At 33.4% G+C, this 24507-nt stretch overlaps 1 protein-coding gene across 2 annotated transcripts in view; it reads right to left on the bottom strand.

Moving 5' to 3' along the window:
* The window catches only part of LOC143074978 (uncharacterized), a 28429-nt gene extending 4563 nt beyond the window's left edge, over positions 1 to 23866 (bottom strand). The window contains exons 1-4 of one of the 2 annotated variants that reach the window (XM_076250185.1): positions 23085 to 23866; positions 3726 to 4156; positions 2470 to 2721; positions 1744 to 2055 (exon numbers count right to left, since the gene is read on the bottom strand). In XM_076250185.1, coding sequence (XP_076106300.1) covers positions 1744 to 2055; positions 2470 to 2721; positions 3726 to 4156; positions 23085 to 23212 — 1123 coding nt within the window. In that variant the 5' untranslated portion in view covers positions 23213 to 23866. Of the gene's footprint in view, positions 1 to 1743; positions 2056 to 2469; positions 2722 to 3725; positions 4157 to 10078; positions 10691 to 23084 lie in introns of those variants that run through there. The other variant, XM_076250184.1, reaches the window with a different exon arrangement.
* Between the last annotated feature and the right edge of the window lie 641 nt (positions 23867 to 24507).

Raw genomic sequence — 24507 nt, 5'->3', positions numbered from 1 at the left:
AAAAATAATAATTTCTTATTTTACCAACAAAATTTATATTATATTAAAACAATCAGGCTAAAAGGTGGGGGAGTTGTGGTGCATTCTGGTAAAAAAACCAAACACAAAACTAAATTTGTTGTTGAACACAGAAAGCCCACCAGTGAATACAGTGCACAATCTTACCAGTTTTACCACCAAATACTTCACAAGTCAAAGAAAGAAAATATATATATACATGTATACCATAAAAAATACTGATATACTCTTTGATTTTCAATTAATTATTACTTTTAGGGGTTGCCAAATAATTTTGTATATTTTGTTACATGGTCATCGTACTCAGAGAGAAAACATGAAGAATTTGGATTAAAAAATTAAATGTGAAAAAAATTATATAAAAAGAATATTCACATAGTCAGTTACGTATATATCAAAACGATTGCTTCAGAAACAACTTTGAATGGAACACAAATCTTTTTATCATTTAAAACACTGCTGTTGCTAATAACGCTTATTATTAACCCAAAACTTGCTAGAGCAAAAACAATTAATCAAGGAATCAGAAACATTGTATAAATATAAAAGCAGTATGAAACCAATGTCTATATTTTAGCAATACAATACAGCTGCATAGTTTATCTAAGTCTAAAAACAATACATATTCAGTTGAAGACCTGACAACATGCAAACTGTTCTGTAGATATTGATTTCTGCTTTTGAAAAGCTGCACTTTTACACTTAAGTTTCTGCTCCACCAAACATTTCGTTCTTACGATATAAGATCTTAAAAGAGGTTATAAAAAATGGACAAACAACTGTTATCCTTGCTTATAATGATAATGTGCAGATCAACGAATGATGAAAACGTGCGAAAAACGTGCAAACCTCCGTGGAAATATTCTTTAAAACGTGTCTGTAATTAGAAGTGCTTGTCAATTATTTTCCTTCCTCAAATGTCAGAACAAACCAAATGACTTACCAGGTATGTATACCCCTATAGAACGGAAATATTTTTTTATGAACAATTCGAAAAAGAAAATAAATAACTATTCAGCAGTGCTACATTTAAGATTATATCATGACTAGTATTTTTAAACGCTACTTTAAAAATGTTGGATCGACGACTGACAAGGCATGAAATGGATATCACATGGTCGATATAGACCCCTCTCCATTCGGATCATGCATTTTAGTCAGAAGAAGTGTGTCTAAGAACAACATTTTACATATAACAAATAGTTATATCAAATCAATAATGGGAATTGATGATATTAGTCGAGCTTTCTAAGACAAAACTTACAAAAGTTGGAAAAAGGAATTAAAATTAATAATACATGAATATTGTGAATTCCTGAAAAGTTGACATGAATAAACTGAAAAGTGAGAGTGTATACATGTAGCTTACCCAGTTCCTCTAAGTCTTAAATATATTATAACTATATCAAATCAACAAGTCTAGCTTTAAAACACAAATCTTACACTTTAATTTGATCTCATCTCTCCTGTTTTCTTTTAATAGCAAATAGTATAGGAAACATATATAATAAAAATAAAAAAACATTACTACATGTACATATCTGCGGAAAAGTGGTAGAAAGCAGACTATGAGAATTAACTTTATAACGTAAATTTCTAGATGTATTAAAGGTTATAAGTAAATGTCTATGGCATTTATTTTGCCAGAAACTTAATTGTGATGAACGAAATTTGTAAAATTCTAAAATTTCTTTAAAAAAATATCCTATATTATTGTTATCTTACCCACTGTATCTTTTATTCCATGTTTGTAAACTTCTTTCCGGATCGCCATGACAACATCGTACAACTTTTTATACTTGAACTTAATAGAATCACAAAGCGCCTTGAATCCGAAGGACAGTTTCGTGGTATGTATTTTCTCTATGATCGTTTGCATCCTCTCGGAGTTTTTCGATATAGCCAGAATTTCCTGACGTTCGCTAAACTTGAGAACCTGGTTCTGCTGCAGACGATCGAGAATGTCTTCTGCTTGCACGTTATCGACAAACATCCGGTATGTCTTCAGTAATACAGCTTTGTCTTCTTTTGGAATACCTGAACAAAAACATATTAGAATGTTTAAAGAGGGTATATTAAAAACAAGGTAAAAACATTGTATAAGTAAGTAAATGATGTTTTACTTTTCATGTGCAAGATTGGAAATCCCATATAGAAACATAATGCCTACTTTTGAAGTATACCGTACATATCCCATGTCAAAGAATTATCATATTCAAAATGGAAAAGACATTACAAAAAGGAAATAAAATATCTCCCTAAGTCGACGGCAACACCATGATCGATTAAACAAATGAAGAAAAAAACGTTACACAAAATACTACATAAAATAAAAACTAAAAATTAAGCAACACGACCCTATCCAACAACCAGGGATGAAAAATCTATTAACGATTTTGGCTATTGATTGGACCTTTAAATGTTCTCCATTTTGGTTTTTTTAAGACATACCATTTTCCTCCTTTTTATTCTTCATTGATCTTCCTCTCTTCCTAGACCCGGTAGATTTAGGAGTCATGACGAGTTTTCTACCGTCTGCCCATTGGTCCTGGAACAGATTGACGTAATGGTTCTGTAGTTCTGTGGTTATCATCTCGTGTTCAATTCTGTGGAGACGGACTCTTATTGGTGGACCACCTAACCGTACCAGTACTTCCTTAATCTGGTTCCATAACGCTACAAACTCTTCTGGGGATATCATGTCTGAAACAAACAACATTCATATAATGAGTATACACCCTTCTGATTAAGAGCAACAATAAGATCCACGATCTCATTTTTTAATATATAAAAAAGAAGATGCGGTGTGATTGCCATGAGACAACAAAAAAAAAAACTATAGTTCACAGTATGGCCTTCAAATATGAGCAAAGCCCAGACCGCAGAGTCAGCTATTAAAGGCCTCAAAATGACAAATGTAAAACAATTCTAACGAGTTTTACTCCGTTACACCCAACATTATCTATGTCATGTATGTGTATGAGTTGACTATCATTGTATATTTGCTTGCATCCACATCATTGGAACTTTTGTTTTTTTTCGTTGGGAATTAAAGGAGACATCTTTAATTAATTATTGGTTGTCTATTATGCCTTTTGATATTTTTCATACACTGTTTGTTATTTACACAGTAAAATATGCTTGTCATCTGTTTTTATGGAGGTAAGGCAGAAAAACACCCATAGACAAAACAACACTTGTCCAATGAATTCCCTTTGTCACGATTTAAAAAAATAAAGAACATAAAAATTGTAATATCTATTTTGACATAATACCACATAAGAAACTGATTATTTGTAGGCGGTGGGAACTATATGAGTTCTCACGTTAATATAATTATGATATACTTGTTCTCACGTTAAGTTATCCATTTTGCTGTGGGAATACGGTATAATTTACGGTTGAATTTCATAGAAGAAAGTCTGCTGCGAGTGTTTCAGACAACAGAAATAGTCTTGTAACGTTGTTATACATCATTTTGAAGAAGACTTACAAGTATGTGGTACAGTTGTTGTTACTTCATGTCTGAAATATTCGTGTTATCGTAAATTGTATTGATTTAAATCAGGCCATTAGTGTTTTCGTTTCAAATGTGTCATATTTTTCTTATTAGGGCCTTTAAAAGCCGACTTTATGGTATGGGTTTTTCTCATTGCCGGTGGCCTATAATTGCATTTAAATGTGTCGTAGACAGTGTCCCTACTCACCCATTCGTGCAACTTTCTGGTGTAAGAGTTGTAATCGAACAATGTCCGCACTGAGACTACTGTCGGTGGGTAGTGGTGCCACGCCCCAACCATTTGGATATGGCGGACACAAATGACATATGGACTGTAGTAAGATACACAAAGCTCTGCTGTCGTACTGCTGTGAAGAGGTATTCTTCTTATTGAGAGGGTATAACATCTCCCATAGTTTGTCGTTGATAACATTGGAGGTATGTAGACGTTGTAGTACGGCTTTGATGTGTGCCTGAGACAGGTGCTCCCTCAGGTTCAATGGAGGATGGACACTATCGAAGGTGCTCCGTAAGGCAAAGGTGCCAGCATCCATTAAAAGCCATACTATTCTCGCTACGTTTTCTCTTTCTTTGTTTGCTATATTCATTTTCTTGGCCCAGTTCTGGTCCATATTAGCTCTGAAAGAAACAATGCATAGCAATTAATGGACCGTATTAATTTTTAGCATAGCTTACACAGACTATCCGTCACAGATATTCCATCAAGACTGTATTTCAAAAAATTTAAAATAAACCATTGAGTATGACTAAATACAACCACTAACAAGGTTTCTGATTTGGGACAACAGCACCTTTAGACTGATCAAACTCATCCATTTCTCCTTTTAGATCGCAAATATAAGAGCAGTGGTCAAGTTAAATGGCTTATCTAGTCTTGGTTCCTTAGATAATCTGCCAGTTAAAGTAGCTTGCAGTCTTTTTGATTCTATAGTTAAACCAATAGCCACTTATAATTCAGAAATTACTTATATGGATACTTATGTTTCAAAATTTAGAGCAGAAAAACGTGCAAATATTTCCAAAACAAATATAGACCCCCTTAATTTTACTGATAAATCAAGTTTAGAAAAATTACATTTGTCTTTCTGTAAATATATCCTCGGAACAAGAAAATCTTCATCAAGCATAGCTGTGAGAACAGAGCTAGGGAGATACCCACTAGAGATGCATATAAAAACTCAAAGTATACTTTACTTATCAAGATTACTAAATTCTGAAATTAATCCATTATTATATGAATCCTTTTTACTTTCTAAAAGTTTAGATAATTCAGGTTGCTATACCTGGTTTACATATGTTAAAAATATATTGAAAGAGGTAAACATGGACGTATCCATTCTTGAGGGAAACAAAAGAAAAAACTACCTTAAACATCAATTCTTAAATTTCTACACAAATATATTTGAATAAAAATTTCAGAAAATAGATAAAAAAAAGTAAATTGTATTTATATAAAAGTTTAAAGTAAAATTTAGAAATGGAGAACTACTTAAACTGTAAATCTTTTAAAAAGAGAAGTAACATAACAAAAATGAGAATTAGCTATCATAATTTAATGATAGAAAAAGGAAGACATTTAAAAATACCTAGAGAAAAAAGACTATGCACATCATGTAATACAATGGAGGATGAAGCCCATTTTATTTTATACTGCAAAAAAATTGCTAAACTAAGAGATAACTTTATAGGAAATGTAATTAAACATATGCCAGATTTTATGTCCTGGACAAGAAAATGAAAAAATTAAATATCTTCTTTGTCCATCAACCTCAAAAGAAGTAGAAAGCTTAGGGTCCTATTTTAAACAGGCATTAGAACTAATGACAGGGGACTCTTGATTTATTTATAAAATATATTTATATATCATATAGATTGATTGTTTTGCTTTTTAGCTTTTTTTGTTTTCATGGTTTTGTTTGTTAAATGTATTTTGTGTATGTTTATATTATTTGTCACAAACTTATTGTTCAGAGTTTATATGACAATAAATATTTGAATTGAATTGAATTTTAAGTCTCAAATCTTGACTGTTTATCTCGATTAGTAAAGTTACCACAACGACAGTTCTGACAACAAAAATTCGTTAAATAAATGCACTGAAAGCTATAAAACCAGTATTGTAAAAAAAAGACAGAAGAACAAAGAATATTCTACATAAAAAAATCTGTATTCTGTTGTACGCTTTCTGGAAAACGTTGACGAAATATATTAATTTTCAACAAAAAAATCACTCATAAAATAAATATACTTGACACATACTTATGAGCTGTTATATATATTATATTCTTTTTTTTGCTTGTTATATATTCTTACTATTATTCTTTTTGCTAATTTTATCATAGTTTGAATCCACACTAAATATACATAGATATATCAATAGAAATTTTCTTACCCATCAGCCATACTTTAGTTGGCTATATTGTATTATAATCACAACTGACTTTTAACCCCACTTATCCTAAGTTAAAACTAAGTGGCATTCCTTACGTTATATGACGTGACAGCGGTCACTTTACTTTCTTTAAAACTAATGATCAAAGTTACGCATAACGGTAATTTATATTTTGATAAGTATTTTTCTTTTCTTTTCCGTAAGAAATGTTAGTTTGTTTGTGAGAGGCTGGTCTCTATGGTAACACGACATGACTTAGCAAGTATTACAACATATTACCTATTTAAATTGATAATACATTTTTATTTGGTGAATAGTAATTTTTACTCAAGTGGAGAAAATACCAATTTAAAATCCTTTTTATTTTTGAAAGTGTTCTCGTGTCAATTGATTCCCATAAAATATTAAAACATATAGATTATTTTCAAAAGAAATTCCGTTCCAGCATCAAAAAGGTTTAATATTTTCTATTGACAGTTTATTTATATAGTATTGACAAATATATACAAATACTAACCACTTTATATGGCAGAATAATTATAATAAATTTGTTTATTTAACCAGAACTGCAAAATTTTCAAAGGTAACATGACCTTCTAAATACACAAACAAGGCAATTTATTCTAATGCATACAATTTATAAACTTTTGTTTTCATTTTTTTACATCTATAAAACAAGTACTATAGTATTTATATAACTTGATATCCCAATAACATAAGTATAAAATTAAGAAATCAAAGAAAGTAGATGTTTGATTGCCAATGATAAAACAATACATTAAAGACAAAAGAACGAGACTGTAAACTATTGAAAGCCATTTAAGTTCCAGAGGTTAAAGTACGTCATTCTACAAAAAACAAAACTTGTACAACATTGTAATCTGTAAAAGACACAGAGAAAACAAAACTTGTACAACATTGTAATCTGTAAAAGACCCAGAGAAAACAAAACTTGTACAACATTGTAATCTGTAAAAGACCCAGAGAAAACAAAACTTGTACAACATTGTAATCTGTAAAAGACCTAGAGAAAACAAAACTTGTACAACATTGTAATCTGTAAAAGACCCAGAGAAAACAAAACTTGTACAACATTGTAATCTGTAAAAGACCCAGAGAAAACAAAACTTGTACAACATTGTAATCTGTAAAAGACCCAGAGAAAACAAAACTTGTACAACATTGTAATCTGTAAAAGACCCAGAGAAAACAAAACTTGTACAACATTGTAATCTGTAAAAGACCTAGAGAAAACAAAACTTGTACAACATTGTAATCTGTAAAAGACCCAGAGAAAACAAAACTTGTACAACATTGTAATCTGTAAAAGACCCAGAGAAAACAAAACTTGTACAACATTGTAATCTGTAAAAGACCCAGAGAAAACAAAACTTGAAACAATACAAATACAGAACATTAAATTATGTTGCAATTTAACAAGTTTTCAAATAAGTAACTTGCTTTTAGTTTTAGCCTAATCGTTTCACGTCGGTTTACTACTCATTGTGACTTTGAAATGGAAGATGAAACCAAACTTATAGTTTTGCCTTTCTTTCAATTTTGCAATGTTAGTGCAGGGATTTTGTTTGCAATAATTTCACCTTAAATTAGAATGTGAAAAATCACCATCAAAATTTTTTGATCTATCATCAGAATGAAGATAATTCAGATTTCTTTAAAAAGTTTTCGTATTTGAAAAAAAACCTAAAGTATATATAGGGCAACAACAACAAATTTCTACGAAATAAATTAACATTAATTTAAAGTACAAGTGCCTTCCATTTTTAAAAGATATACGAACCCCATGGTCTATACATCACGCCCACTATTTAAAGATCGGTGGCACTTCAAATTAAATTACGGTTTTACATAAAAATCATTTGTTTAATGTCGTCCATGGTTTATAGTATGTTTACAGATAATCTAGTTTGCAGATATATAAAAGTTCTATTTGCTTATACTTTAAGTATTTAAAAATTCGCAGGAACACTGCATATTCTTAAAAGACTATATGTTTCCTGATCTATTTAAAGCGACAGTTTCTAATGTAAATATTGGGTACTTCATTAATTCAGATCCTCTTTAACTTTCCTTACTTTAGTCCCGAGTGTACTTATAGAATTGTACATACATGTAGCCAGCATGATAGTCTTTTGATTAATTTATTTACAACTATTTATCGTGCAGCATGTGGACGCCTTTTTTATTTAGATTTATTGGAGCCTTTTTATATCTTTTTAGTTGTAAGAAATAATTTCCTTTTTTTGTAAATGTTACATATTTGCATGGTTAATTTGTTTGTTATATGATTTGGAGTCAAATGTGGTGTACATTTTTGCCGACCTAGTACACTTGAATATTTGTTTAGGGGCCAGCTGAAGCCAGCTTCCGGGTGCAGGATTTTTCTGGTGTATTGAACTGTTGGGCTGTTTTATGCTCTTTGATCGGGTTGTTGTCTCTTTGATACATTCTCCGTTTCCATTCTTAATTTTATTTATTTTTATTTATCTTATTTATTAACCATCCGATTTTATACTACTAAATATTTTTATCTTATCTTTGTAAACACTCATGGCAAGCTGTTCCACAGCTATATATGTATGGTGAAATCTAGTACTAAATATGTAAAGAAACTACGTTTCTCAATACTTGAGCAAAAAATTGACTATATTTCAGGGGAATGACAAACAATAGGAATATGCAATATAGTGGGTCAAAAAGTGGGATCTTGGGAAATGGACTTTTGGAATGTGAAAAAGTGGGATCTTAGAAAATGGACTTTTGGAATGTGAAAAAGTGGGATCTTAGGAAATGGACTTTTGGAATGTGAAAAAGTGGGATCTTAGGAAATGGACTTTTGAAAATATAGGTAGTACAAACTTGAAATCTAAGGACAAAGGGAAAAATAGAGAAGTTTGAAAAATGAGGAAAAAATACACAACAATACGGATTTTGAAATGATCGCACCCGTGTCACCTCCTCAAATATATAGGTCACGAATTTCGGATCAAGTGCTATCTTATTTTTATATTGGACTCCTGGACTGTATAATTATAAGTAGCGACCGATTTTACATTTATAAGTGAGTTTAAAGAGATAGGACTGTCAATCTTACACCTGGTAAATTGTTCTCAAAACAAACTTTTATCATATCAAATATTTCTGTATTTATTTTACAGAAGACCGACTTCTTATGTAAATAATTCTTATATTTATAAATGATGTGAAATTTTTAATTTTTTTCTTATTATTCAAATGTATATCTATTACTATTTAAATGAACAAGTGATATACAAGTTTCATAGTTATGATGTGTGATATATAAAAAACGTTAGACTTTATACTAATAAAATATTTAAAGAATTCCCCTCAAGTTGTTTTAATATCTTACAACGAGGGAAAGGAGTAAAAGGAGACCCGAAGATTACTGCATTATAACACAAGTATATCAAAACAAAACAATACATATGTCATGTATGTAGTCTTCAGTTTAACAGGTCTTGATTTGTAACTACCAACACTGTATGTTCTAACTTCCTAATGTAGAATAGTCTTGAAATGGCAATACAAGCAATTCTAGACTACCATACAGCCTTCAACAATGACTAAAACTGATATTGTATGGTACATCATGCTTCTATCCTCTATACCAAACTTTCCATAGATAACAAAACATATATACAATCAAAAGTGACAACCAATTATATGTATGTAAAAACGATAAGACGTCCTATAACATATAGTTATCGCCCTTAGTTATCTTGTAACAATTTTGGTATGTTCATTCCATTGTTGGATGTGCTAACACTATTACACACCATGGTCACTAGACATTTACAAGAAGTGAACATCAATTGAAACTCATAAAACCAAAAGCGACATACATGACATACAGGTACAACTCTAATGTCATATTATAAATTGCGCCTGAAGAGTAAAAGGAATTTACCTACAGAATTATAAAAGAATCGCCCTCAGATTGCAAAATAGGTATTTATCTTCAATTATACGGTATATATAGCTTCTGCAAAGAACAGTGCGACAGGCTGCATGTAAATGAAAGCAAAAAATGCAAATAGTGCACATGTAGATAAAAATTTGAAGCAAAACATTATTCTATATCTATACATGTACATTCCATTATTTACCTCATAAACTCGTTTTCGTATGGTCCTTTAAACTTAGTGTACTGATGTTCGCCTCGCTTTCGAAATCGGTCATCCTTAGGCTGATCACTGACGTTTGCGAAAGGTGGCAGAAAATTTGGCGGGATCGTTGATGCCATTTGATTAAAATGGCGCGGTTTCTTTAAATTTCCCTTTAATCCCTTCATTTTTAAACAATAACTTTTCACAATATACCCTTACAGTCTTACACATGCTACCATGGCAATTACATTCGTAAACTTCCGGTTTAATCACAATATTATTCTACTTTGTTATCATGATTTTACTTTATCGTAAAACAACTCATAAAGATATCCGCTGTAGTTTCTCCATACTTGTTTGAACATCATAAAGTAAAGATGTGTTCCATTGATTTCCCCAGATTATTTCCAATATTTTCATTTAATTAACTGATAAATATATCGAAAGCTTTTCAAAATCGATGCCTTCTGATGTTATATACTATGAACAACACTAAGTATGTTATACTCCAGTTGTGTATATTAACCCTCGTGACAAATTAGACGGCAGACAAGGTAGACCTTTTAATATATACAACAATCTACCTCCCTGGGTTTACTAACAATAGTAAATCTAAACACATACCAACGGGCGGGCAAGGTCAATCACATAGACTTTAGCTATGCTTCATGACACGCTTAATACAGATACTAACTATTTTGGATACGACTCGCTTACCCCCCAAAGAGCCATTTAATTCCCATTGTCAATGGACATATTGTGTATTTTACGAATTAAATTAACATTTAAAAGATTTAAAATAACCAAAAGAATATCACTTATCATTTTACTGAGATATCATGACACTCGACGCCCTTTGTAATCTATAAGTTTAAATGCTATCTTTTATAAATGATTCGATTAATGAAGGTATTTAATTACTAACACAAAAAAGTGAAAATTAATTAATAGAAAGACTATATCGCAATTGAAACTTTATCAAGCATTGCGTTTAAGAAGTGGATTGCAATATGTTTTGTCTTTGGGCTTTCTATTGAAAGGAGAGACAATTGTATGTCATAGTCTTCAATGTAAAGTATTTATTGTCATTTTGGGGGCTTTTATAGCTGACAATGCGATATTGGCTTGGTATTTATTACGTGTTGTTTTTCTAGCTGACTATGCGATATTGGCTTGGTATTTATTACGTGTTGTTTTCATATTTTACACATCATGTAGTCTGGATAGGCAGAACTTCAGTTCTAAGGGAATTTGTGTGCACTAGGAAAAGTGGTCAAAACTGAGTGCCATTTTTGTTGCAATGTGACAAAAATGCAGTTTAAGATAATGTTTGTAGTTCATTGTCGAGTTTTAATCATTAAAGTAAATACCAGCAAATAAAGAAGTTAGAATTAGGAAGTTTTTAACCCTAGTTCGTGTTGAAAGCTTGTGGTTTAGAAGTCTTTACGATTGTTGCAAGCTACAGGGTTGTTCTGAGACTAATTTCCCATTGGTAATAATCTGGTGACTTCCATTTTTCGGAGATAAGGTGTTCCAGGAACTAGGTGCTTCGGAGACTACGTGTATCAAAACTAGTTGTCTCAGGAACTAGTTGTCTCAGAAACTGGTGTCTCGGGAACCTATGGGTTTGAAGCTTGTCCTCTTATATGTTATGAAGGGTTGTAATTGTTGAGCAAATTAGTTGGGACCTCGGAGTTAGTGAAAGAATTAAGGGTAAATTGAAGTTATAGTTTTTAGACTACTTTTTTTATGAAAGATAATTGTGTAAATAAAATTTCTATATTATATTTCAAAGTTTAAAGGTTGGTATCGTAGTTTTTAGTAAAGTCTCCAAGTTGTTGTTCTAGGTTTTGAGTTAATTAAACGATTTATATTGGAGTATCTCAGGTTCTGTGAAAACGGATTCGAACAGATAGTTTATAAGCAAAACACGTTACAGCTACTCCTAAATTGAGTTTTTCTGTTTAATAAAAAGAATGTGAAGATGTGGTTTGTTATATGTTGCGAATCAGTCAACTATTACATACTATAGAGCCTGTATTTCGTAGAGCTACACGTAGGCAACAGACATTACAAATGCTAACTACATTTTGTATCCAAAACTGGAATCCGCTTGTATTACGCTACACTCAAAGTCTATGAACAAAGTGAAGTAGTCGACCAAGAACCAGATTTATTCCATGAATATACATGGCATGCGCAGTCAAACTTGTATCAAACGTAAATCTGGATCCTGGATTGATGACAGTTAAATTAAGAATGGAAATGGTGAGTTGTCAAAAGAACAACAACCCAACCGAAGAGCAGAAAATAGCCCAGGGCCAACAATCTGTCTTAAACACAGCGAAAAAATCTCGTACCCGAAAGCGGTTTCAATGTGATCTTTTGATGTTATCTTTACAGCAGAACGTCCTACTGTTGCTTTATAAGTTGTGTTGAAGAGCCATGCTAGATATATTAGTTATTTTTGTTTTTTGGCATTAACTACATTGGTGACTTTACCTTCGTTTTCACAACAAAATTTAAGACACAAAATTATACATTAGTCAAGAAAAATTAAAGAAGCCTTTCGATCAACTTGATAGGAATTTTTTTTTTAACCAGACCACTGAAAGCGCGAAAAGAAATATGTGAAATATTGATTTCATTTGTCGCTATAAGATAAGACAAATTATCAAATTATAAATCTTTGTATGGGACCCTTGTCGTGACAAACAAATATGAACTGTCATAAAAGTTATTGAAAAAAGTCTTTGTAAAGTTTGAGGTAACTTTTATAATATCAATAAAACATATATACAACATGACAAGAAAACGATTTTTTGTTGTTGTATTGTTATAATAACAAGACAGTATTTAATATTTAAGTAAAACGACCCGGTTTTTTAATTAATTATTTCTTCACAACGTTAATATATTGAATTACTGCTTACAAAGCAAACTTAAACTACTTTTTTTTTCTTTTTCTTTCTTGTTTGGTATGTATTTGCTTCAAACGAACATATATATATGCTGTTGTCTGTTCTATGTTCGGGTTGTTGTCTCTTTGACACATTCCCCATTTCCATTCTCAATTTTATGAATAAAATAAGATCGATGAGATAGTCGAACCTTATGACGAATATGAAAGCTGATGTCAGGTTTTACTGAGAATTCATGTGATTTTGTTCCAACAGTTTTTATATCTGTATAGAACTTATGAATTCGGCATACTATAAATCTGAAACCCAAGCATTTAAATGCATTCAAAATAGAAACCATATGTATTGCTATACGTATGCAAAAGCACGGTTTCGAAGCTGAATGTAGTAACTGAAAAGTTAATATGCAAGTTTTATATCAATAGAAAATACGCCCCTATTCACATCAGACAAGACAAGATGTTGTTAGGTTTGGTTGTTTTCTGTGGGGTTTTTTTTGGTCAATATTCCCATCAAGAGCATAACATTAGCTGTTGAAATGTTAATAAGGTATATATGATACGACTGAATATGAGGCAATTGTTAATTGAACCAATAATGTTATGTAACTTATGTTGGGGACAATACATTTTTTCATAAAAATACAGATTTTGTTTACCGTGGAGAATTGGTGTTTTTTATGTGTTAATTGATTTAAAGGTAATCTATATATATTGGACATTGACTGAGTGATTAAAAGAAAGTCTTTGTTGACACAGATATTATCTCTTTGTATACAATATGATCTCCGTAAATATAAATATTTAATGGGAAACTATTGACAACTACCCTATTATATAAGTATATATTACGTCTTGTCGTATGTAAGAAAAGACACCTAGTGAGTTTAAAAATCAGACCGGAAAAGGCGTGGTTATGATAAGAGAGATAGTATCACTTTTTAAAAACCATGCTGACCTTACATTTCACACTCCGCTGGAATTTTAGAATGAAATTACTTACGTATTTACAAGTCAAGTTCAAACAAGAAAATATTAGTTACAACAAAGCTTTCTTAGCAGTGTCGTATATTCGGAATGTTGTTTTGAGAATTTGGTACATGTATATTAAAGGCATACAGGTCTTTGAAGTCACTGTTAAATTATTAATCTAATGCATAATATTTCTAACAAAAATAAAGAAATATCGAATAATTGATCACGAAGTCGTCTCCGAATTTAAAAAAAAATGGAAAACCATGCAGTAAAATGCAATTCTTTGAGGCAGATTGGTCACTTTCAGATTTTGTCTAGAGGAAATAGAACCCACCAAATATATCTAAATGTCAAAAGATGTCAGTAACGATACGTTTGCAGTTGCACGCTTTTTCCCATGGGACGGAGATTTATTCTAACGCTCAAGAACTTCTTGTCACATGCATGCTCTCATGATGCTAAAAGCACGCTTTTATAACGTAGTATTTTATACATACAGTTTTCCATATCTGTCTTACCTTTTTCAAAATTATTGGTGCAAAAGATTTCTTTTTCGTGTCTTTATAACACTTCAAATAATGTTATTATCGTATTCAGTCTTACTGGATATATAGAAGGAAACGAAATATCGAAGTAGCTTGTTTGTATACGGACATATATATATATACTTCTTAAAATTTGGTCATAGGAAACCAATGCCAAAGTATATATCATTTAAATGTCAAATTGTAATCTAAAGGTACATGCTGTCAAATTACTTGAACAAAATTAATATAAATACAAAGAATTAAATGATTTTGCTATCTACTTACGTAAACAAACGTACTTCGTGTTGTAGTACATTACTCCGTTGCAAAAACACGTTTTTTCATTCATATTTATTTTCGTTTAATTCAGGGTTTTCACCTTCCGAATGCAATGAACTTTACATTGTGTCAGATTTGAATGAGTATAGTCATACTTTACCTACGACAGCTGATGTGCTTGTTATTCAAATGGGTTGAACATTTTTGTTGTTATATACCGTTGCAACACAATTTAAACAACTTCGGTCTTCGTGAGGGAAATTGACTCCACAAGGACTCGGTCAGTGAATGACAATGACGACGAACACTGCACACCAACTCTCGCCCTTACCTCGCACAGTGGTGCACACCAACTTTCGTCCTTACCTCGCACAGTGGTGCACACCAACTCTCGTCCTTACCTTGCACAGTGGTGCACACCAACTCTCGTCCTTACCTCGCACAGTGGTGCACACCAACTCTCGTCCTTATCTCGCACAGTGGTGCACACCAACTCACGTCCTTACCTCGCACAGTGGTGCACACCAACCCTCGTCCTTACCTCGCACAGTGGTGCACACCAACTCTCGTCCTTACCTCGCACAGTGGTGCACACCAACTCTCGTCCTTACCTCGCACAGTGGTGCACACCAACTCTCGTCCTTATCTCGCACAGTGGTGCACACAAACTCTCGCCCTTACCTCGCACAGTGGTGCACACCAACTCTCGTCCTTACCTCGCACAGTGGTTTACACCAACTCTCGTCCTTATCTCTCGCCCTTACCTCGCACAGTGGTGCACACCAACTCTCGTCCTTACCTCGCACAGTGGTTTACACCAACTCTCGTCCTTATCTCGTACAGTGGTGCACACCAACTCTCGTCCTTATCTCGCACAGTGGTGCACACCAACTCTCGTCCTTACCTCGCACAGTGGTGCACACCAACTCTCGTCCTTACCTCGCACAGTGGTGCACACCAACTCTCGTCCTTATCTCGTACAGTGGTGCACACCAACTCTCGTCCTTATCTCGCACAGTGGTGCACACCAACTCTCGTCCTTACCTCGCAAAGTGGTGCACACCAACTCTCGCCCTTACCTCGCACAGTGGTGCACACCAACTCTCGTCCTTACCTCGCACAGTGGTGCACACCAACTCTCGCCCTTACCTCGCACAGTGGTGCACACCAACTCTCGTCCTTACCTCGCACAGTGGTTTACACCAACTCTCGTCCTTATCTCTCGCCCTTACCTCGCACAGTGGTGCACACCAACTCTCGTCCTTACCTCGCACAGTGGTTTACACCAACTCTCGTCCTTATCTCGTACAGTGGTGCACACCAACTCTCGTCCTTATCTCGCACAGTGGTGCACACCAACTCTCGTCCTTACCTCGCACAGTGGTGCACACCAACTCTCGCCCTTACCTCGCACAGTGGTGCACACCAACTCTCGTCCTTACCTCGCACAGTGGTGCACACCAACTCTCGTCCTTATCTCGCACAGTGGTGCACATCAACTCTCGTCCTTATCTCGCACAGTGGTGCACACCAACTCTCGTCCTTACCTCGCACAGTGGTGCACACCAACTCTCGCCCTTACCTCGCACAGTGGTGCACACCAACTCTCGTCCTTACCTCGCACAGTGGTGCACACCAACTCTCGCCCTTACCTCGCACAGTGGTGCACACCAACTCTCGTCCTTACCTCGCACAGTGGTGCACACCAACTCTCGTCCTTATCTCGCACAGTGGTGCACACCAACTCTCGTCCTTATCTCGCACAGTGGTGCACACCAACTCTCGTCCTTACCTCGCACAGTGGTGCACACCAACTCTCGCCCTTACCTCGCACAGTGGTGCACACCAACTCTCGTCCTTACCTCGCACAGTGGTGCACACCAACTCTCGTCCTTACCTCGCACAGTGGTGCACACCAACTCTCGCCCTTACCTCGCACAGTGGTGCACACCAACTCTCGTCCTTACCTCGCACAGTGGTGTACACCAACTCTCGTCCTTATCTCGCACAGTGGTGCACACCAACTCTCGTCCTTATCTCGCACAGTGGTGCACACCAACTCTCGTCCTTACCTCGCACAGTGGTGCACACCAACTCTCGCCCTTACCTCGCACAGTGGTGCACACCAACTCTCGTCCTTACCTCGCACAGTGGTGCACACCAACTCTCGTCCTTACCTCGCACAGTGGTGCACACCAACTCTCGTCCTTACCTCGCACAGTGGTGCACACCAACTCTCGTCCTTACCTCGCACAGTGGTGCACACCAACTCTCGCCCTTACCTCGCACAGTGGTGCACACCAACTCTCGCCCTTACCTCGCACAGTGGTGCACACCAACTCTCGTCCTTACCTCGCACAGTGGTGCACACCAACTCTCGTCCTTACCTCGCACAGTGGTGCACACCAACTCTCGTCCTTACCTCGCACAGTGGTGCACACCAACTCTCGCCCTTACCTCGCACAGTGGTGCACACCAACTCTCGCCCTTACCTCGCACAGTGGTGCAAAAGCACGACATAAGAACATATATATATATACTTTACTATAAAACGTTAGTTTTCTCGTTTGAATTGTTTTACATAAAATAACATTGTCATTTCGGGGCTATTTATAGCTGACTATGCGGTATGGGCTTTGATCATTGTTGAAGGCCATACGGTGACCTGTAATTGTTAATTTTTGTGTCATTTGGTCTCTTGTGGAGAGTTGTCTCATTAGCAAATATACCACATCTTCTTTTTTTTATATAAAACATTAGTTGAAAATGGGTTTTACTAATCAGATTGATACAAAGCACAACACCAAGTGAAAAAAGCACAAAAGACACAAAGTACAAATCTGAGAGTACTCGAAGAAAATGACAAATAAAAATCATGCATCTAAGATTACGTCTAGATATAAACCAGTAACCATCCAACACCTTCCAATGGATTTAGTATATAGATGTCATTAACAGTCGGAGAAAATCATGACTTTGTGCAATGCCAAAATATAGGCATCGACAGATTTCAGTACATGTACATATGTGAATAACAATATAACTTACATGTATTGCTGTGTCATTTGGTTGCTGTGCAACGGATATAAACTTTAAATCATAATTTTGTTATATCTGATAGTAACACACTCTTCAAGGGTATATCTTATTGAGAGAGAAAACTTCGTTGACGTTTTTGCTGTCTTACTGTTTTGTGAGGTTGAATTATTTATGGATTGGACTTCATATTAAATGTGTAGTTATACCCTTATACATGTTAAAGGAATCTTAAACGTAAACAAGCAATAAAAAATTTAGCAGATTGATAAAAAAAATCGATATGGCGACTAAAATTAAATTTTGGGTAAAATGATAAATGTTGTATTCCTTACCAGTACGACATGATGTAAACTCCCGCCATGTGTCCATTGACTGTTATTAACAGACGACACCTTGTCGTTCATAGTAACCACTCATCATGATAACTCTAGTATTTACTTTATATATGAAAGGCAATATTTGTATTCGTGGTAATATCAAAAGTTAAATACAAAATAATGATCTGGTATTCAGTATAAAAAGGCTAATATTTCCTAAGTCTATGTTATACAAACTATAATTAAAGTATGTCTACTAGAAGCACTAGAGTTTGAGAAAGTTAAACAAACATTGAAGACTATGTCAATGGTTAACTTTTGTAGCTACTATTGTTAGTTAAACAAATATTTTTACATTTGAAGGTACTTAACATGAAATATTGTGTTACCTAATTAGTTTTAGTGTACAGACCAGCATGACATTTTCAATAAGTGTCATTACTGACAATACTGTATGTAATTAGTAACGTATTGACAGTGAGGTGAACAAGGGCGTAAATAAAAGTACAATTCGACACTGAACACACACACAAACACACAAAACGTAGCATCCTAGGATATATCTCAGCTCGGCTTATCAAATTTATCGAATATGAATTAAAAAAGAGAGACGAAAGATACCAAAAGGATATCGAATCATAGAAAACAAACTGACAATCCCAAAATAAAAAGCGAAATACGACAACAAAAAAATCAACAATCAATAGTTTTCAAAACACAACGCAAATTGAGCAACAAGAAGCCCGGTCAATACATACTTCATTAAAAATAAGTGGTCGAGGAGAGTAACTTCAGTCTCCTGCTTTAAAGGTTTCACCGTCGTGTGTTTCAATGACGCATGTGATGAGAAATGATAAACGATGAAAACAAAGACGGGATAATACCTACGTAAAATGAAAATGAAAATCTGTCACACAAGATATTCCATTATAGTAATCTAAGTCACGTTGGTAACCGACAACTTGTTAATCTATTTATGAGTTGCAAAATTTAAGATATGAAAATCAAAAAGACTTGGTAGGATTGCCAAAAAGAACTATCCACCAACGTACAAATGAAGTGGATGTAACTTTGAGCAATTTTAAGCTTTGATAACGCAGTCAGATTTCCCGAATTAAAACAATTTACGATGCAATAACTTTTGAATAAAAAAAATGTATTCGTGTTTCCTCACACGATAAAGTCAGCATATGTACATAGTGACGACTCATATATTTATGATACTTGTAGTTTTACTTTACATTCTTTTACAATAAACTTAAAGTTTTAAATGTGTAACTATTAATTTGACTAACCTTTGACAATGACATCTGATACAATTGCTGTAATAAATAGTAGCTGTATGTGATACTCTTTAACGTAGTGATGTAAACGTCTCGAGATTACGTTACTACGGACTATCACATAACGTGTTTTATCTCTTTAATCACCGAATTTAGAGACTTCACCGGGACTTTAATAAAAAACGATACATAAAATCTCATAAAATTATGAATATTAAAAGTAATACCTATAGTATTAAAAGCCTACAGATAACGTCTTCTATCTGTCTATAGCGTAACATTTAATCATTTGCTGTCCGTATTACGAAATGTTTGTGGACTTAAAAATATGGACCGAACAAAAGATCGACGAGATTTTGAAACGATTAGGCTATTTTCGCGAAATTTCATGTCAATTCAATATCATCATTGCGTATAACATTACATCTATCTTATCGCTCCATTTGTTCATAGCTTATGATGAACATGGAATAAAAAGAGATATCAGGATCTTGCTGCTTACAAACGCTGAGAAATATCAAAAGAAGTAAAAAACATAAATATTGGTACTAGATACGGGTTTTATTCTGCCCTATTAGTTTTGGATTTCACTTATACAGTACAAATAGTTATGTATGTTTTATAAGAATCTGTATTTTGGATTGGCTGAAAGTAGTCGCGAGGTTACCCAAAGTCAAACTGTATTTCGCAATAAAAATTTAACATTCAAGAGTTAAGACTGTACGTGCTTCTCATGATAACGTCATTGTAATGCACAAGAAAAGAAACAAACACTTTGCACTATGGATACCCATTGGTGGCCTTTGACTAATTTCTGATCTTTGGTCAGGTAGTTGTCTCTTTGACATATTCCCCATTCAATACTTATTTTTACGTAGCATATTATTATTATAATAATACTAAGCATAGCATTCCGTCATAAAAAATGTGCTTCGAACAACACTTTTACATTCAACTAAAATTACATAAAGAAGCATTCTTCTCAAGTGCATCATCGTGCATGTGTACTTTTCAAAAACTAAGACACTAGATAAGGTATAACCTCTGACTTCCCTGTCAATCCAATCCCGGTACATGGATTAAAGCATATATTGTGTCAACAATCATTCAATTCTAAAAACTTAACACCGTTATAAATCTAATGTCAATCAAAGTTAGTATCCCTCCACGATATCTCATGTATTTATTGATAAAATAGATGTATTATCTAATAATTCTCTAGGATTCGGCACGACTATTGAACTATATATAACACGTTGTCATGATACAAATAACAACAGAATAAATATAACATATCAACAGCAAAAAGTTCATGTAACTTGCACTCTTTGTAAATGTTTCTACAGTACAAAGATCCCTTTAATTTTCATTTTTCAGATTAAGAAAAAAATACTTCATTTTTGTGAGACGCTATTACATGTTTTTTTGCCTACAGATATAAAATATGATTGGAAAAGGTTTAAATATATTTTGTTCAGGCAAGCATTCTTCGGAATGCGTTTTTCGTGCACGAAAACTATCTTTTGTACATTTTTTATTAATGTATGCACTAGGATATTTGTACAAATCATCATGCATTATTAAGATTCATTTTTAAGTCAAGTGCAATCAATGCCATTTCTTGTTTAAAAAGATATTGAGACGTATGTGTACTTGAATAACATATTTGTGTATATATTTTACAGCGTTTGTAATCCCTAGGTTTTTTTCTCGCAAAATATAAATATCTATACAAACGGTATATAATTATCTTTCACGACCATATTTTTTTTTTTATATATATGGAGTTTGAATTATCTTTTCATAAAGACCATTTATTTAATAGATATTGAAAAGTCATCTTCAAAGTATATAAATATGAAAATAGTATTTCTTTTAAGAAAGAACATTAATTCATGTTAAAGGCCATTACCATTTAAATAAAGCATAATACAACATATAAAACATTTTGATTCAAAACAGATAAGTAGGGTAAACTCTATATATGCACTTTTAAATTTTAACATTGACGCAAATAAACTTTTATACTTTTTTTGCTTAAATAAATTAGATCTCGTTAATTGACTAGATCAAACACATCAATATTTATTATTTGTACTGAATTTCATACCACATTAATATGATGATTCACAGCGATGAACAATGTTTAATGGCAGCATGATTTCAAACACGTAACTCTATACTAGCGATTTGACAGATTGCAAAACCCCCAATACAGACAAAACAACAAACAAATAATTAAAATCAAACACAGTGTCTCTGAAATCGTTCTCAATAATTCTAAACCTACTGATTCTCCAGAGAAATAGATGTACTGTAATATCTGCAGCTGTACTGTAGTACAAAAGAAATGATATAGGGTATACATCCATAACATAAACTCAGTTTATGCACAACAAAACACGTTAAAAGCAAAGGAACGTCTCTTTTATTGCTGTTCGTCATCTTAAAGTCATCTTAAAGTTTTAGAATAGATTTCTTACATAACTCATGCTGGTTTAATGCACGTTAAATATAACAAAAAAGCATATATGACCTATGGAGCAGTTGTATATTTTATAGATTTGATCGTTGTTTAAAGCAATTCAATTATTCACTATACAGGAATAGGAAAATGTTAACTTACACATATATCAAATAATTCAAATTACAAAAGACTTTAGAAATTAACCAGTTGAAAGAAATCAATTGTTATAAATTTAAAAAAAATGTCGTCAACACAAAAGGCTTCACATATCGCTGTTTAGTTAATTCAAGACATGTGACCGATACAACCGAAGCTGTAAGGGTACATGCACCTTACTGCAAAGCAGTCCAGTAGTAAAAGAAGAATATGCGTTATTCCGTTTATACAAAAAAAAGAGATGTTGAAGAATTAGAATTAGATGACTACTCGCAAAAGATTGAAAGCCAATGTTCTAAACAACTATACATAGGTCACTAAATGACCTTCAAAATTAAGAAATACCCTTATCCGTAACCAACGGCAACAGACCGGTATATAGACTGGAACAGTAGTTTAACAGTACAAGTACTAACAAACAAAACCACAAATACATAAAAGCTTTACTCCAACTATTCTATTTTTAGTATCTCTAAATAATATTCCAGTGACTGCTAATAAATTGACTAAGGTTTCAAATAAAGACTAACTATATAGACGTAACAAGAAGTCCTGTAAATCATGAACTTTTGCAATGCCGAACTAAAGAAGCATCGGCGAAAGTGTTTAGGACTGATAACCAATATGTGTTTTGTTATATGTATTAAACTCGTGAAATTAGAACTATGTGATCACCAACAAATACAATATTCAAAGGTCTTACTCCAGTGTTCGATAGATTAATCAAGAGACCAAAGAGTTCACATGTATCGTTTATAAACTTACGTTCTCTATAAACAACATCAACTTAAATTTTAGGATGTGATATCTCGTAAAAATTAGTTTTCTACAGATATATTCAAATTTCCAAACTTCCAACCAAATTTTTTTATCTACCATAGAATGTGTTAAACATTCCCCATTTCCATTTTCAATTTTAATTGTACATAATATCGTTTCAGATTAATGTTTAATCCTATAACGATTAATGTATAACTAACATATTTGATTGGAACATTTCAAATTCAAACACTAATCTTATTCTACAATGTTAAATGACTTACTGTTCATTTTCCGAGGGTTGTATAACAGACTGATCCTCCACTTGTTGAATTCCTTCCAATGGTATAACAGTCGGGACCTGTATCTCCGGGGTCGATACAGTGATATCGGGAATCCAACTTTCATCCATATTTAATAAGAAATGTAATTCGACACTTTTTCAATATGATCTCATATATATGAAAATTGATATTTCATAACATGTTAATTTCTGCTGATTAAACTACCCACTTCATTGTTTCTCGATTACGATTCAAAGAAATATTATTAGATAAAATCCCTTAATCAAGTCAAGTTCAGAAAACCAATCAAATTAAATTTACAACATCATAAACTGTCTTAATACAATTACAATATATACACTTTCTTTATACAATTACAACTCCACCAATACACGAGTCGTCGGAGTCCTTAAGAATCAAGTTCTATTAAGTAGCAGCAATTTAAAATCATAGAGCCAATTGGATTTAAGTTCCGTCATCTCTTATACTACTTGGAAAGCAGCATTTTAAAGTTTTAAATTAATTTGGCGATTTAAATGATTACGGAAGCTTTAGCTATCAGTACGAGCGATGAACTTAGCTCTACTTTACGACGTTGTAAATACATTTATCGAGCCATAACTGTACACTTGAACGTAATTAGGGTTTACTAGTAATATCCAAACATTTATACCAACAAATCCGAGTGATAAATACCTTTCATGGTATTTACTGAAGCACCCTTCAAATTATATAGTGTACAATGATAAACATTTTATATACCTTCTTTTATATAGGTAAGACCACGCCTTGTGTTTAAGAATTCAAATTAAAGTTTATAAAATGTGCAGTGAGTTACCCATCTTTTGTTACCATGTTTATAATATACTGTTTCTCTTAAAAAGGATATTAAAACGCGATAACAGTAATTTATACAGTATCGTGCAGGGTCCGATTTCTTTTTTAAATTGAATTACTGCATGCTTATCATGGTGCACCGACCATTTATTCATTTAGTGTGTGTTCAAAAGGTGCAGTTATTTTCTCACTGGAGAAGCAAATCGTTATTTATTTTTGTCAGCAGCAACCATTTTATCTTAATGACAAACAAGATAGTTTGCGCTTAAACCTAATCGTTTTAAGCTAGGAACATACCATTACCTTTTCACGTTTGAACTACATGTTTGACCAAAAGGAACAGAAGTTAATGGCGTACACGTCAACGGGAAATCAATCCAACGACATGTAAAACCCTAAAAATAATCTAGAGGACAATATACAGTCTTGAACAATAGAAAGGTGTCTATACGACATGTCATGCTGTAAATCGTAGACCAAAGTTCTTATGCTTTTGTTGTCAATAAAGGGAATAACTTTATTATATAAAACTTATCAAATACTCAAGACATCAAGGATGTTATGACCGGACAATTTGGACAGTGCA

This window comes from Mytilus galloprovincialis, chromosome 5, assembly GCF_965363235.1.
Source record: "Mytilus galloprovincialis chromosome 5, xbMytGall1.hap1.1, whole genome shotgun sequence".
Classification (NCBI taxonomy): domain Eukaryota; kingdom Metazoa; phylum Mollusca; class Bivalvia; order Mytilida; family Mytilidae; genus Mytilus; species Mytilus galloprovincialis.
The sequence above is the reverse complement of the archived record's forward strand: the minus strand, read 5'-3'. Positions and strand labels throughout refer to the sequence as shown.